Consider the following 15,672-nt stretch of genomic DNA (forward strand, 5'->3'; position numbering starts at 1 on the left):
TACAATGACAGAGAAGGACTGAAGGAATAACTGTGATGTCTGTAGACACACAGGTGCTTTCTAGTGGATGATCTTCAGCTACTGGATAAACAGAAAGATGATTAGTGATGTGATGGGCAAGGAGTGCTCTGGTGCTGGTGGCTGTAGTTTCGGTGGTATGCATGCCTGAGGACCAGGCTGTGGGATATACTCCCCCTTCTTGGGGTACTGCCTAACTTTGCCCCATGCAGAAAGCCAAAAATCACATCTGCTTTTCAGTCACTCTGCCTTTTCTCTAGAGACTGTTTTAGCTCTCTCTTAAAAAGTCTGTACTGGAAACTTAAAGTCTGTAGTGTATAATAAGACGTCACCTTCTCCACACCCTTTCATGTCTGAGATGCAGATGGAAGAAAATGGGCTGGTTTTGTCCACAAGCACTGTCACAAACCTGGAATCGTTCAGCCAAAGGCCATGGTGTTTGCAGCTAGATCACCGAGAATCCCCCCGTTTCCCAAAGAATCTTAATTCTCAGAGAGCCCTTTTGAGAGACAAGGTGCAAGGCTGCCTCCCTCCCGCCCTCTCTCGGTAATAGGTGCAACTGGACGGAGGGGGTGGTGAGAGCTAAATGCTGGTTCTCTGCAGCACACACCAGAGTGATGATGCAGGTTGGCTGAGCACAGACTCAGCTCAGTCCACTTGTGTGCTGCTCTGCACACCAGAGCCAGGCACATTGGTTCATCTGTAAAATGGTTTTGTTTTCCACGAGCAGTGGGGCTCCATTTGCAACCTCAAGCCCTTCTGAGTGAGGCTGTAACATCGAGTGGTGGTGTGTGGAGCAGGGCTCTGGGAGGGCTGCAGGCCACTGACTGCTCCCCTGGTTATTAATGGCCACAACAAGGGCTTGCAGGTTCTGAGAATAGACTCTGTGTTTGCTTTAGAGGAGACAGCTGGCAGTGGTGGTTGATACAGCAATATGTATGTATCTGCCTGACTTTTGACTGACAGTAACACAAACTCGCTCTCCTCCCAGCCATGGCTTAAACCTGGTGACATTTACAGCAGAGCTGACTTCTCCAGTCTAAGTTTAGATGGTGATTTTTGTGCTTTTCCGTGTGTATGTGCTTAATAAGATAAAAAAGCAGGAAAGGGCTTCTGCAAATAAAAATGGAACAGGTATTTCAAACTGTGGCTGGATGTGAAAGAGGGAGACATTAAGCCTGGATGGATTTTTCGTGGACTGATTGCTGTGGATCCTTGTCCAAGAAAGCTGAGTGTTGAAAGATTATTACCTACTTTGGAACTTTTGGTTTGCTCTCGTGAAATATGTGGTGAATAATCATAACCATGGGGCTGTCTGTTTGATGGGGTAGTGTTTTTTTTGGGGCAAGCTGCACTTGGAATTGGCTGGTAGCCTTAGCCCCACCTGTGCACAGCTAATGACATGTAGTGTGGGTGTATGTCCAGAAGCCATCCACAAATAGCATGTGATCTTAGCTGACTGCTAAGACTTAATTCCTTGCCATGCATCCGTGTTACTCTTTCAATAGCTTCTCCTGTTAATGAACCCCGTCTCAAGAGGAAAAAAAATCTCCTCCCTCTCCTCCCTCTCCCAGCAGACAAATGCAGGAGGACAGAGCTGGCACCATGCTTCTCAGCCCTGCTGCGAGGGATGAGCACTCTCAGGGAAGCCTGTTCCATTTGATGATCCTCAAGCAAGTAGAGCTGAAGCCCGGTGTGAGTGAGAGAGCAGATCCTTGCTCAGTGATGGCTGAGCCAGAGGTGTCCTGAGCTTATGTATAACTTCATGGTGGTTGAGTGAGAACAGCTTTTAATCACTATCACTTAGCCTATTTCAGATGAATGACCTAGAGCAGAATGGTTTCTTCTTCCATTATAGACCTTTGGTAAGTCTTCATTCTTTCAGGAAAATGACTTTATTCTGATATTGCCTTCTCCAAAGCCTGATGTGGTAGGAGGTTGTGTAACCCAAACAGAAACACCTGCCTTTTAGTCCTGGCCCTGAGGGCTAGGCTCTCTGTATCCACCAGTCGCTGCGTGGAGGATTTACATCTATGTTCCCTTGGCATTATGATGAATAATGGGCTCTGAGAGCTGGTGGAACTCAACCCTTTGTGAATATCATGAACAAAGTATTTGCTACATGTTTCCAGAGAGTTCATCTATGACTTCAGACAGTGCTAACAGTTACTTAGGCAGAGAGGTCTGACGGCACGTCGTGTCCAGAGAGGCCATCTGCTTAAAACCAAGTGAAGCCATTTGAAAACAATGCTAGAGTTTAGAAAAGTGGTGTCAGGCATCCATTATAGGGAAGGAAAGCTCCTGGGTTTGGCTCCTTTTTCATCTAAAATGAAGGCACACGTATATGATCAGGGCAGAGGGACATGATTGCATCAGCTGCTTCAGAACTGCTCTGTCATGTCAGCAGTCCATGTCTTTGCATCTACTTTACCTTGCTTCTGAGTTCCTTACCAGGAACAGTTGGGTGCCTGTGATCAGTGGGAAAAGATTTGATACAAGGGTTTTTTTTTTTTTTTTTTTTAACATTCATTTTCCTCTCTGCTGCCACTTCCCGCATTCCCTGCTCTTAAAGTTTGCAAGCCCACATTTAACATGAGCAGTGCTAGCAGTGTTTTACACTGTCACTTGGTATTTGTTGAGTGAGCTGCATCTTTTGTCTGCAGGAGACTTGGGGATTTTCAGTTCCATGTGCTTTGCAACCCTTATGCCCTTTGCTAAGCTTGACGTGTGGTCCAGATTCAGTCTTGTTAGTGTGCTAATGCATTAGTACTGTAGCAGTTTTGAAGGGTAAAACCCCAGGGTCAGGATCCCACTGTAATCAAACAAATCTGGAAAAAGAAAGACCTCCTACCTTGAGGCTGCATACAGTGAGTGATGCTGCAAAGCAGACCAAGCTGGCAGCTGTACTGGTGCTGTAGTTGGCAATCCTGGTGGCCTGGATTTGGGATTTTCTGGGGCATGGTGTAAAGGTGCAGGTGGGAGGGAGGAATTGGTCCATCACTACTCCTGTGAATGACAGGTATAGAGCTCTGCTGCTGCTCAGTCTTATTATCTCAGTAGCTACTTATAGATAGCACCCAAATCCCAAGGTAGTCCGTGTGACGTCTATCCAGATAGGAGTGGTGGATTGGTACTGCCTTTCTCGGAGGAGGGTAGAGTGGGAAACTGTTTTCTTTCCACACCCCATCAGATTAAGAGATGTTTTGAGCCATTTCACAGTAGCCCCGTATACCACCCTGATCTCTCCTTGAAATCTTCCATGATCTTTTCCTTTAAACAATCATCCCTGCATTGTTTCATGGACCTGTTTTTAATGCTGATGAATGTATGTGAATAGCCAGGAGTAAAAGCAGTCTGAAGATCTTTTAACAGACTCCCCCTCCAATTGAATTATAGGGACAAAATTTTCTCAGAGTGCCTTTTCCTTCTCCTTTGGGAGTGATGGCTCCTGTCCACTTGTTCATAATATATTCAGCATCTGTCGACACCCTTCCAGCCTGGAGCTGAGCAGAGAGTCTTCTTGTCCAAGGCTGGCAACTGAGCTCTGAGACCACTGTCAAAAATAAAAGCTGCTGAGCTGGAATCAGATCTGGTTATCTGAGACCTGGAAACTGCATGAAGGACAGAAGGGACCGAGCTGATGATTAGGAGCACTTAATGCTTTGCCTTGGCTGGGGGATCTTGATTTGAAAGTTTGAGGGGAGAGCATGACAATGAAAACTTTTTTAGCAAACAATGCTGCTGCTGTAGCCTACAGAGAAGCCCTCTCTTTTCTGCCTCCTTCCTTTTTAAAGGAAAAGAAAAGCACCCTGAGGTGCCTAACCCACTCCCTGGCTTCGTAAGCCAAACTTGCAGATACACATGCTCAGCAATCCCTGTGTGCTGGTGCAAGCGGGTGAGAGCACATCACCCCTTCTGCCCTGTGGTGATGCAGCTGAGCTAGGCTCTCTCAGGTGCCCTGTACTTCTTCTGCACAAAAACCAGATGCAGAGAAGTCTGCACAGCACTGTGTAGAGGACACAGTAGTGATCAGCTGGGAAGAGAGGGCAGCTGAACTCCTCATGTCATTGCCTGCTGTGGGAGCACATATGTAACTGGCAACATGGGGTTGGCATCCCCCTTCACACTGCTGATAGATCCGTGCCTGACGATGGCAGGCTGGTGAAGTGTTCCCCACAAGTGGTGATATCAAGCAATCTGGCATTTGTGGTACGCCTGGTACAGACCCATCCGGTGTCCTTGTGCCCTTCACCTTTGATCTGTGCTCTTAGGACAAGAGAGTGAAGCTCACGTTTCTTCAAATATCTTGTGATTTATAGGGTTTTTGCCAAAGCTGATAGCACAAAAAAATTGACTGAGCCCCTGAGCTTTGTGTGCGCCTGGATGTCACCTTTATCTCTTTCCTTAATGAGTCTAAACAAAGCTGGAATTAGCACAGATCAGCTGCATGGTGCTTCCTGTGCCTTTTGGTTTCAGAACTCTGATTTGAAGAACAGGTCCCACTACTGTTTTGTGGAAAGCCAAGGATCTATCCGTCAGACTTGCTGTGGTATAGATACTGTAGCCTCGTTGTGTGAGAAGTAGCAGTGAGCCTTTGGAATAAGGTAAAGGATTAAGAACATTTTTAAAGCATCTCTGTACTGGCTGGGTGTTTGTACTGCACTCAGTAAACTATCTGGATATCAGCATGCTGTAAGTCCTGTACAAGAGGTACATGGTAAACTGTCAATTCAGGTTCCTGATGATGTCTTGGGAACTCCGAGAAAGTACTGAAGCAAAAAGGACTAGATCAGTAAATGACCTTTCTGCATCAAAGCAAAAAAATACCCTGACATACCAAACATTACACTACTCCTTTAAGCCTTATTTATTGGAATAAAGATATATTCCAGAAGCATCTATGCATCTACAATTTTCACATATCAGGTGCTTCTAACGTATAGTACAAAACTGTTCGTAAAGTATCAGCAGTAAGCTGCAGGGGTGTTGCAGGTAGTGGTTAGCCACTGGAGGCAGGATGGGTAGGGGACAGGTTTAACCTTGGTTTCCTGCCTCCTTGTGTAATGCTTGCTCCACAGCATTGGAAGTGGAGAACATGCATGATCAAAAATAGGAGGGTAAAAAGGACTGTCGTCTAGTAGCCTGAAACGTGCTTCTGTTGTAAGCTTTTGAAGAAAGGTGAGATGGAAGCTGTTGGCTTTTCGGTAAAGAAGCAAAGGAATACTCAAGCCTATGCCTAGGAGAGAAGAGGAACTCAGTCAGCAGACAGCTATTTCAGAACCACCTCAATTCCTGACAAAAACCCAGTTCTCTACTGGGTACTGGCTAAAATCCGAGTTGAAGCTCTGTCTTTGCTTATTTTTAAATGTAGAAGCCTTGGACAGCTGATTCCTAGTGCTCAGACCTGTAGGCAAATGGGCTCCAAGGCCTTCCATGAGAAGTGGTCCAGAGTTACATGCAAAGAGAGGAAAAAAAAAAACAAACATCAAGACAGTTGGAGACTTGAAATTGCAGGGTTCTCAGTGGGTTTTTAACTTACTACTTTTCAGTATATGACTGCTTATTTCTAGATCATGAAAATTTATCTGGTTCTGCCATCCTTTGGAGGATGTGTCTTTCTGAAACCTGGCTGGATAAGTTCTGAAGACTGGCTGGGTAACATAAATAGAAACACTTTGGATGTTGATATAGTTCTGTGTAACGTGCTGGAATATTATGGCTTTGCCTTCCACAACAGTTTGCATGGGTTCATCTGTGCTGATAAATGCTGACAAGCCTTCAATGCAGCTGGTAGAGTCTGTGGACAGACTAAATTCATATGATTAATATGTGCGTGAGTGAGTTACTGCAGGTCTCTGGACTGTCTCTTCTTCAGTGTCTTCTGTTAGCAGCCGCCCACAGTCATTCAGAGCTTGCTTGGGGTCCTAAAGTCTTGGTGAGTTATACAGGAATATACGCATGTGAATATAGATGTGTTCAGAGAATTTGAGCACTGTGGGCACACACACAGTGACCAGTGCTTGTTGCATACAGGATTTTGCCTGAAGGGAGGGGAGGAGACTGCCTGCATACAGAACCTCAACTCTTATCTTTGATGTTTGGAGCAGTTACACTTTACTGTCTGAACAATGTGACTTGAACTTTGAAAAAGGTGCTACGTGTCTGGAACAGAACATGTGGAAAGGCTACACAGGCAGAATATCATCAGTTTTGGTGGTGAAGGAGAAAGCTTCAACCTGGATAAGTATCCAAGGCCGAGGTTTCTGGAATTGCTCTCCTGACTCAAGGGAACAGGAAACAGAATGAGGCTGGTAAAATTATTCTCACTAACCCTTTGAAGTCATCATACTTGACTTCTGAGTAAGGAAATTTCAACTTTTGGAGGAAAATGCTCTGCTCAGTAGGGTGTTGGTCCTCAGCAGACTCCTACCTCTAAGAGGGAGGGAGTTTGCAAAGAAGTTTGTGCCAGCCAGGTATGGAGCTTTTAGCCTGTCCTTTTGTGTTGCTCCTTTTATTTCTTTACTACTTTCTTCCCTTAGTTTACTTGTTGACAATATACTGTAGTTAGTGTTAGCAGATCCTGCTAATGAAGGCTTCCCAGAGTGAGTGGCATTAGGACAGGGAAATGTCAAAGCCTGATTTAGAATAGTAATTTGATCACAGGCTGGAAACTGAAAGCTAAGTGGTTAGTGGTTTCAGAAAGAACTGAGTGCTGTCAGTAGGGTGGGAATGGGCTGGGGCCAAACCTGCTGCAGGTTCTACCCCAGAAATGGAGGCTCTTTATTCTGGTCCTCAGAGATACTGGTCTTGCTGAGACAGGGAGTCAGTGGATATTATTGTAGCTGCTGAGAGCAGTAGAAACAGAGGAAGAGGTAGTCAGGGTAATGAAAGTCATTCTGACCTCTTTCCTAGTGCAGAAGATTTAATGAGGGTTCTGGCCCCATGTCTGAGAGGGCTCTTTATCTTGGGCACAGGGTTCTACCTGTGGGCATAGCAATTTTCACAGGCAAACCAAGACAGCAGTTATCCAGGAACAGCATAGGAGCCAGCTTCTTGAGCTCCAGGTGCAGGAACAGCCCAAGATCTGCTAGACCTGTGGAGGTAATGTGGGAGGAGTGTGAGTCTCTGGACTTCAGGCACTCTTTGCAGCTTTGCTGCCTCTGTGTTGTGCCACGCTGCCATTCCTTATCTTTAGGCTATGGGGTGGATGTTGGAGATGGACCAATGTTCAGAGCTAAAGTACCCAGGGTCTTTTCTCTCCCCTTGTTGGCTGTCCTGGGCTGAACAAGTCTGAGGGTTAGGCCAAATTCTTCTCATTATGCTTACCTATGGTCTTCAGGACACTCGGTAATGGTGTATTATGTACAATGATGCACTGTTTGATAACCAATACTTTGAGTGATGTGAATCCTGTGTTCAATAGCCTGTAACTTGAGAAGAGTGTCCCCAAAGGATCCAAGCACAGGAGGAAACCTCTTAAGAGTGAAAGCTTTCACAGGCCTGCTCCAATTAATCTTCATAACGAGTAACTTTACAGAACAGAGAATGCAAACACAGAAGTGATATCCTACCTGGGGTAGTATTGATTCACATGGTTCTGCATGTTTTTGTTTTGAGATGTTTCAGTGCAGCAGATAGCTGAATCTTTGCATCTGTTTAAGATGGATGCTAGCTGCCTTGCCCCATAGGGAGAAACTAAGCCCCGTAACTTTGATTTACTTAAGATCTTGGGTGAAGCAAACGGTGCAGGTGGGAACAGCTTGTCCCCATAGGGCCATCCCTACAGGTTTGTACCACGTAGTTGCTTCAAGGAGGGCCTTGGAGTTTGGAATGGTGATTGCAACTGCTATAGAAGAATTTGCTGCAGCTGAACAATCCTCTTCTTATATTTCATAGGAGAAGGGGCATCTTCAGCAGTGTCTTCAGAGGAAAAGAGAAGTAAAGCAGGCGTTCTCAGATGAGCATGCTGCAACAGGCAGCTTCAACAGCAGGATGAGTCCTTTGTGTGTCCCCTTCTCGAGGATATTATTCTCTACTTATGACTCAGCCTGAAGGATAACTGACCAAGCCACCAGACTTGGAAAAAACCCTGCACCTGCTGTGCATATTTCTACATCTTGCCATGTACATGACCAGAAATGGGGACATTCATAAGATGCTGACTTCAGCCTGGTGAAACTTGTTGCCATGAACTCTCTCTGAGCCCATTATGGGGAAGCAGGTTTCACCAGGAAATAATTCAGAATGGGAAATTGCAGCTCCTGTTTTTTCCCCTGTTGACTGTAGAGTGAGGAAGAAGAATGAACCTTTTAAGCCAACCCAATGTGACCATATTGAACCATGTTAAACTCAAGAGGCGTGTCCTGAAGGTGCAGGCCACTTGTGAGGCTGCTCTTTAGTAGCTGCCAGAGGCAGATATTTGAGTTGAGCTTTCAAGGCAATGCAGTGTGACTTTTGCTTCTACAAAACTTCTGCAACGTAATGCCATTTAAGGAAGGTGGCAGTGACGTGTGTTTCTTCGGCGATAGGCTGTATGTGCCAGTTGTCTGGTCGTGCTTGGATGTATAGTACGCTTCTGACTGTGATACAGAGGAAGCAGTAAGGTCTTTTTGCAGAGGATATTTGTTCAGAGGCCAAGTAGTTGACTATCCATTGCTGTCATCTTCAATATTTGGGAAGACTAGCTTTGGAAGGGCCTTACAAGGTCCATCCTCCAAGTGAAGTGGGATCAATCTGGCTTAAATCACACTTGAGATGCTTGTCTAATTGTTTTAAAAGTCTTTCATTAGCAAAGGGTCTCCATGAAATCTATTCTAATGATTTAAATTAACTGTTAGCATACTTTGGGGGGATATTCTGAGACTTAAACACCACAGCGTGACCAGAAAATTATATTTTTGGTTGTTTGTTTTTGTTTCCCCTCAGTCAGGTTGGGTTTTAGAATATGGCTAAGCATGCAGACTCTCACATACTTTAATTGCAGGGGCACCTGTGAAAATCAAACTCAATGTCTCTTGAGCTGAACGCTCAAAACTGGTCATCTCACCTCTCTGTACCTCTTTCCCATTTGTTGGCTGGAGATGCCAGGGGTAAATTTGGTGACTCTGTGACATGCTGAACAAACACTCAGCTGGATGGATTTGACATTGGATGTGACTCTTCTAGATCATTCAGGAAGTCTTTAACAAAATAATCCATTGAACCCCAATTTCACAACTCTTAGCCCAGTGATGGAGGCAACATCCTGTCTTTGCAGGATCTATTGAACCATGTTAGCAAGCAAGAAGCAAACAAGAACTGCTCTGTCTGTGCCAAGTGTGACATTGCCCTTTCCCATCTTCCAGTGATCCAAGGGTCTTTACGGGTATAATTTTCTCAATTTAAAATGAAGCATTGGTATGTATGTTGGGAGTTTCTTCCTCTCCACCCCCATCCTCCTTTGTCCAATTGTTTCAGAGAAAGACTTGATTGTGCCAGGCTTGCATGAGGAAGACCAGGCTGTCTCCAAAACCAGCCTGGAGGGTCGGAGGGGGGAGCAGGACTTCCACTGCTACTTTTACTTTTCTCCTCAAGTCTGAGTGCAAACCCCAAATTCTTCCATGAGCAGAAGTCCACTTCATTAAGCAAGTCACATTTCATTTGGGCAGAGAAGAAACCAGGCTTAAAAAAGCTTATGAAACTTCTTTTGTACCTTATTAAGTTGTGTGGCTTTGTGCTTTCCATCTGACTTGTATGGTATTTTCTTTTTCTCTTCTTCAGAGTATTATAACTCCATGGAAGAACAGGCAGCGGCCTGAGTTCAAAGATTTCTTTGTTCTGTTGCTAGTTGACCCATTGGCACATGCCAATTTGTTGCAATTCAAAATTAGTCACAGTATTTACTGGCTCTGTGCCCAGCTGGTGATTGGAGATTATGCACTGGAGTTGGCAGATACAGGAGAAGTCAGAGGCATTGTTTATGAGGGGTGGAGAGGTCAGGAGATGGAGTGGTTTGGGAGCAGTGGGCCAATATCAGTAAGGTGTAACCACAGCCCCTTCTCTGATACAGGAGGGAGTAAGATGTGAACCTGCAGGGCTCAGGTTCTCTCCTTGTTGGCTTAATGACTTCTCCTTCATCAGGGCTGGACCACCCTAAATTCAGATGTTTCAGGTGCAGATTTAGCTGTGTTTGGGATCCACAGGCTACATTTGCTGTTGTCTTCCTACGCATCACTTACATTCTCTAAACTGGTCTTTGGCCTCGGTGACCCATATGTCATGAAAAGAGCTTTTATTAGGTTACTGGTTCACATAATGGGCCTACATTTGGTTTCCTGAGAATATTTGTGTTTTCAGGATTTTGATGTGGCTTTGATATTTCATAAGAGGGCAAGGGAAGGTGCCAATTGAGAATTGTGGATGCACTGAGCAGCTGGCCTCTCTCTTTCTCTGTTAGAAAGCATAAATATGAATCTGTTACAGTTGCTTTTTAGAGCAAAGCAGGATTGCATTTTAGTTCATCTGGTACTGCTTCTTGATGCTGGCTGCTGCACTGCCAGCAAGTGTTGGTGCTTGATGGTGATTGCTGTTCTACACCAGAGAGTTTGGTGGTCACAGGACTGATCTCCAGATCTCCATTTCCTTCATGCCCAGTGCTCAAAGCAGAGCACTGGAGACCCTGTGCTAAGCAGTACTGGGCTTTGCCCTTCAGGAACACTTCCTGCTGTACACCTAGAAAAAAGAAAGTAAAGCAGCCAGACAGGATACTTCCTTTTGAGTCCTACAAAGCTGTGCTGTTTTAGGTAATGCTGAGTCACCCTGTGAATCTGAGTCTGGCCTTTGAAAAGAACCCGCAGCTTGGATTTCCCTAAGCAAAATTCTCATTTTGCTGGGAAAAGTTGCTGGTTTTAAAGGCTATTTCATGTCTTTACTTCTCTGACCGTTGCTAGCAGAATGCCAGATCTCTGATACAGAGGATTTCTGAATTTATCACTTCTTCACTGTTATCTCACTTGTCAAACTATATCAATTCAAAGGTTACTACAAATAGTTCTGCTTACAAATATATCCATGATACGAGAGGAATATGATAATTTATTTGTTAATAGCTTCTTGACTCCTAGGATCCTAAGGTGCTTTTAAAACTCCTGATATCTTTGTTCCTTGTTGGCTTTATTCAAATGTAGGGAGAACTGAGGCTCAATGGGTGGAATCTGCCTCGGATTGGACATGCTGCAGTAGCTGGTCAGGTGCCTGTGGTCCTAGTGTATGAAAACTGCACAGCACTTGCAGATCTAGCTATTTTTTGGAAGAGACCTCGTTTCTGAGCAATGGTGTTTAAGTGTCCAAATATGCACAGTGCCTGGGTACATGGTTGGGCTGACATCCCATCGTCCTGTCATTGTAGACCCGTGAGTAAGCCAAGACTGGAACCCCAGTTCCAGGCCAGAGCCCCTCCTCTGAAATCCACCCTACACGGTGTTTTGTGGGCTTCATACAAAGCATTCCCTCTTTTTACCCTAGCTTGTGCTGTCTTGAAATGGTTCATATCCTTATGCAGGGTAAGGACTTCTCAGGTCAAGGTCAAACCAAGGAGCCCAGCCATGGTTGCTTCTTCATCTTTTAAATGCCACATCCATGCCGACTGCCCAGTGTGGTTTGCCTCCAGACACCAGCTGACAGATCATACCATCTCTGATCCACCCTGAGATCTGGGAGCTGTGGTGGGGTCCTGACTCCTACCCTGGTAAATCTGCTCCATTAATAGCTATCAAAGAGCCTGAAATTTCCATCTGAACTTTATCTGGCTTTGCAGTGAGCTGGAGGATTAAAGAGGGTGGCAGGGGAAGGGAGGGAGCAGCCGTGGCTCGCCTGGAATAGCCTGACCTATGACGGCACCTACCAGCCTGGGGAGGGGAGTTGTCCTCTGAGCTCACGGGTTATTAGCAGTGAACACAGACATGCCTGCAGTCACCAGCACACCCAGGGCATCTGCTCCATCCCTGGCTGCTTCAGGGGGTCCAGAGGAATCTGTTAGAACAGCGCTTTGTCTGGGGAGCTGGGAGCGGGTGCGAGGGCCAGCTTTGTGGAGCCAGCATTTTATGCTGCTCAAATGCCTTTAGGGTTTGATGTCTAGGCTGTTTGTATGGGGCAGATCTCTTTTTGAGGTGGGATTACGAGAAGGCAACCCCTGCCCTGCTTCAGCCCAGGACTCCCTTCTCTCCACCGTGACATAACGAGTAATAAAGAGATCAGAGTGGGTTGTCTCTCTGGGACTCACCTAGAGGGCCAGCAGTCATGGGGCACAAGCCTTCATCTGCCAGATGGGTGAAGAGCATAGGAACCAAGTGCAGGTTTTTGGTGTAGCCAGAGAGTCGCTTCTCAAAGCCTCTCTCTTGTGGTTTTGTTTTCTGTGCCTTGTTTCTCTACTGTTGTCCCCAGCTCCTCTGGTTCACCTGCCCCATGTCAGCACTGTGGAAAACTGCAGGGTTTCTTATTACCTCCCACCTCCTAATTCAGAGCTAATTCTTAGTTGAGCATCACTGTTGCAGCAGACTGGGGCCCTTTCCAGTGCCCAGTGTTTTGCAAGGCTTGTGCAGAGCAGCTCAGCATGGTGGAACAAGATCTTCCCTGTCGGCTGGATGACCCCAGACTCAGTGTGCTTGTCCCCAGGGAGCAGTGGAGCTGCAGATGAGCCGCTCGGATGTGTGGGAAGCAGGCGCGGGGCCACTGCACTGAATGGTCTGTGGATGCTGCTCAGTGTTTTACACCAGGAAGCACTGGGGCCAGTCTAAACCTTTGACCCTGGCAACATGCTCCAGATTCCTTCCAGTGAAACATCTCCTTCCCTCCCCTCCAGGCCTGAAAGCATTGTGACAGATGCATTGCCCCATAAAAAGCTCCTTTATATCCCCAATAACTTAATTGATCTGCACATTGAGAACATTGTTCTGCTTTGGAATTTGCATCTTGTGTACTTTAATGTTTTCCGTGATGGGTGCTACTGGTGTGATCACTCTTTGTTGATCTAGGAAGTCACCCAGCATAGGTCTGGTAGTCTAGGGGAGTACAGCTGAACATGGGGCCTTCGAACGGCATCCTTTCTGGAAGAGGTTCACCATACCACCTGATGAGAAAGATGAGGCTGTACCACGTCCTTCTCTCCTGGTGGCATGGCAGAGGAATATGTAGCCTCAGCAGCAGTGTTGCTGCCATGTGCTCTTCCCTTCCCTAGAGCAAAGGAGGCACCAGTGGCTGGTGTACAGGACTCTTACTTGTCCAGAGTCTGCCTGTCAAGCCTCTTACGTGCCAAATGTTTGAGAGGAAGAAGGGAATATTTGTGCTGTCTGTGTCCTCCTGTGATGAGAGGTTTACCAAGCACGTTAGATGCTTGTAGCTGCAGAGTTTGTTGCTCTTGCTTGAGCTGTAGAAAGCTGTGCTTGTAACTCTGGAGGTTTTAGGTTCAGCCTTTGGTCACAAAGAAGGCAGTCTTCATCCGTAGGTGTCCTTTCCCCTCCTTTTGTAGACATTTCAATACCTCAGCAATTCCTGGAGGTGAAGAGAGACTGTTGAATAGAGGGAGAGTGAGAAGTGGAGCTTCCCTCCCAGGCATTCAATCTCAGCCTAAATAAGGGGACTTACAAGCCGGGTGCTGAGTGACTGCACTGATCTATCATGTCAAACACGAGAGTCAGTTATTGTGGTCAGGAGTGGGCTGGGAATATCTGTGCTTATATGGGGGAGAGGGGAACTGAGGTTAGCCAAGCAGATCTAACACAAATGTTCTCTGCCTTAGCAATGTGAAAGGATGAGAGGTGGCCAATAGGTGCATTGGCAGTTGGACTAGATGATTGTTGTAGGTCCTTTCCAGCTGAAAATACTCTATTCTGGATCCTGTTGCATGGACCCTTTCAATGCCATTTTTAGGACCAAGTATGAAAGTCTTATTCCTGCCCTGCAGGGGAAAATCCTCTTAATATTCTCTGAGAAGATCTGTGGGTAGCAAAGGGAGCTGGAGGAAGGTGGTGAGGGTGTTAGGCTGGTGTAGGACTGTCATGGCTACCTGGCAGTCCCTCAGAGTGGCTGGTCTGGAAACACTTTGTAGTGGCCTTCCTGTAGACCTAATGGCATGCACCTGCTTCTCCATCTAGATCCTCTTCTTCTCAAGCAGAACTGAACAGGAAGACTGAGATCTGTGGCTAAAGGACTGCTGTGTTCAGGAGAGCAAGAGAGACTTCAGCTTTCCTGTGCCAGCCAGGGCTCCCTTGCTTTTTGAGGTGTAGCCTGCCCCTGGCTCCCCAGAACATCCTGTGACTGAGGACTGGGTGGGCTTTTTTTTTGCTTGCATAGGTGTGTTTTTTTGGTTTTTTTTTTTTTTTGGCATGGTCAGGTTTTATTTTCAATTAACAAAGATGTTGTAAGCAAGCTTAACCAGCTATAGTTTACATCCTTGTCTCCAGGCTGCTGGAGTTGCTTGGGGTATGACAAACAGCTGCTGCCCTCCTCCACAGCTGCAGTTTGCCCAACCTTCTTGTGATGGACCTGCCTTCCTGCCCAGAAAATTAAATGCATTGTTCAAAGCCTGGGAGCCATCCACTTAGCTTCCTGGAGAGACCATTAAGAGAGAAGGCTGATAAGAGAAGTGGTCTGATAAAGGTTTTTAACAGGGGAGCTGTGCTGTGCAGGGAGTGGTGAGAGGAACGAGACTGGCTTTAACACTCTCAGACGTGACACTTACACCAATATCATGTAGATTCATGGTGTAAGGTCCTCAGTTTCTCTCTGCTAGCTCCTGCCAAGCAGGAGAATAGTACATAGTGAGAAAAGGTGGAGAGACTGTGGGACTTTCACTGCTCCAGCCACCTTCTCTCTATAAGGAGGACTTCACATGGCTTTCTGTGGTCAAAGACAGTCCAGCTTTTCTGGAAGGAAAAAACCTCACCCTGTCTGGACCAGAGACTAGTGTTAAATCAGAATAAGCATAACCATGCAACAGAAGGCATATTAGGGATGTGGTTTTTTCTTGTTGGTCCAGGAGGTAAACATCTGGGTTGCCATTGCCTTGTCTGCAAAAATCGCTAGACCCGTGAAGGACAAACGTCAGTTGTGCTCCTTGATGCAGCAAAGTGCAGGAGGTCTGAGTTCAGCCCAATCAGTCTGCAAGTTGTGTTTCAAACTGTGACTGTGTGGAGAAACATCCCAGAAATTCACAGTGCAAGAATGAAGGAGGCTTTTTCACTTTCCTTCGTTCAGCCTTGTGAGCAAAAACTTTCAAGTGTTTCTTTGTCTGTGCTTTGTTCTGTCTGTGTTTGAAGTCTCCTATTATTCTCTCTGCAGGTCCTTCAGAAGCTTGGGAAAGCAGATGAAACAAAAGATGAGCAGTTTGAACAGTGCGTGCAGAACTTCAACAAACAGCTGGTAAGATAATTGGTGATATGTAATTACACTCTGAGTTTCAGTGTTAGCTCCAGTCATCTGCTGCAATATGCAATTAAAGCCCATTAAATTATGCCATAGGCCTGTTGAAGTAACCCACAGCTCATAGCCATGCACTTATGAGAAACTACACTGTGTCTTCCAGTGTCTCTCTTGTGGAGTCAGTGAGAGTATATGCTGAAAAATAATGCTGATTCTAGACCCAAATGCTGAAAAATAATGCTGATTCTAGACCCAAAT

The 15,672-nt window shown here is 45.9% G+C and overlaps 1 protein-coding gene across 5 annotated transcripts in view; it reads left to right on the plus strand.

The window, feature by feature from the left end:
- The window catches only part of BIN1 (bridging integrator 1), a 95,381-nt gene that overhangs the window by 26,933 nt on the left and 52,776 nt on the right, over window positions 1–15,672 (plus strand). For all 5 annotated transcript variants that reach the window (XM_008936876.1, XM_008936873.1, XM_008936874.1 and 2 more), the window contains exon 2: window positions 15,334–15,414. In XM_008936876.1, coding sequence (XP_008935124.1) covers window positions 15,334–15,414 — 81 coding nt within the window. The remainder of the gene's footprint in view (window positions 1–15,333; window positions 15,415–15,672) is intronic.

This window comes from Merops nubicus, unplaced genomic scaffold (assembly GCF_000691845.1).
Source record: "Merops nubicus isolate BGI_N331 unplaced genomic scaffold, ASM69184v1 scaffold653, whole genome shotgun sequence".
NCBI classification, from domain to species: Eukaryota; Metazoa; Chordata; class Aves; order Coraciiformes; family Meropidae; genus Merops; species Merops nubicus.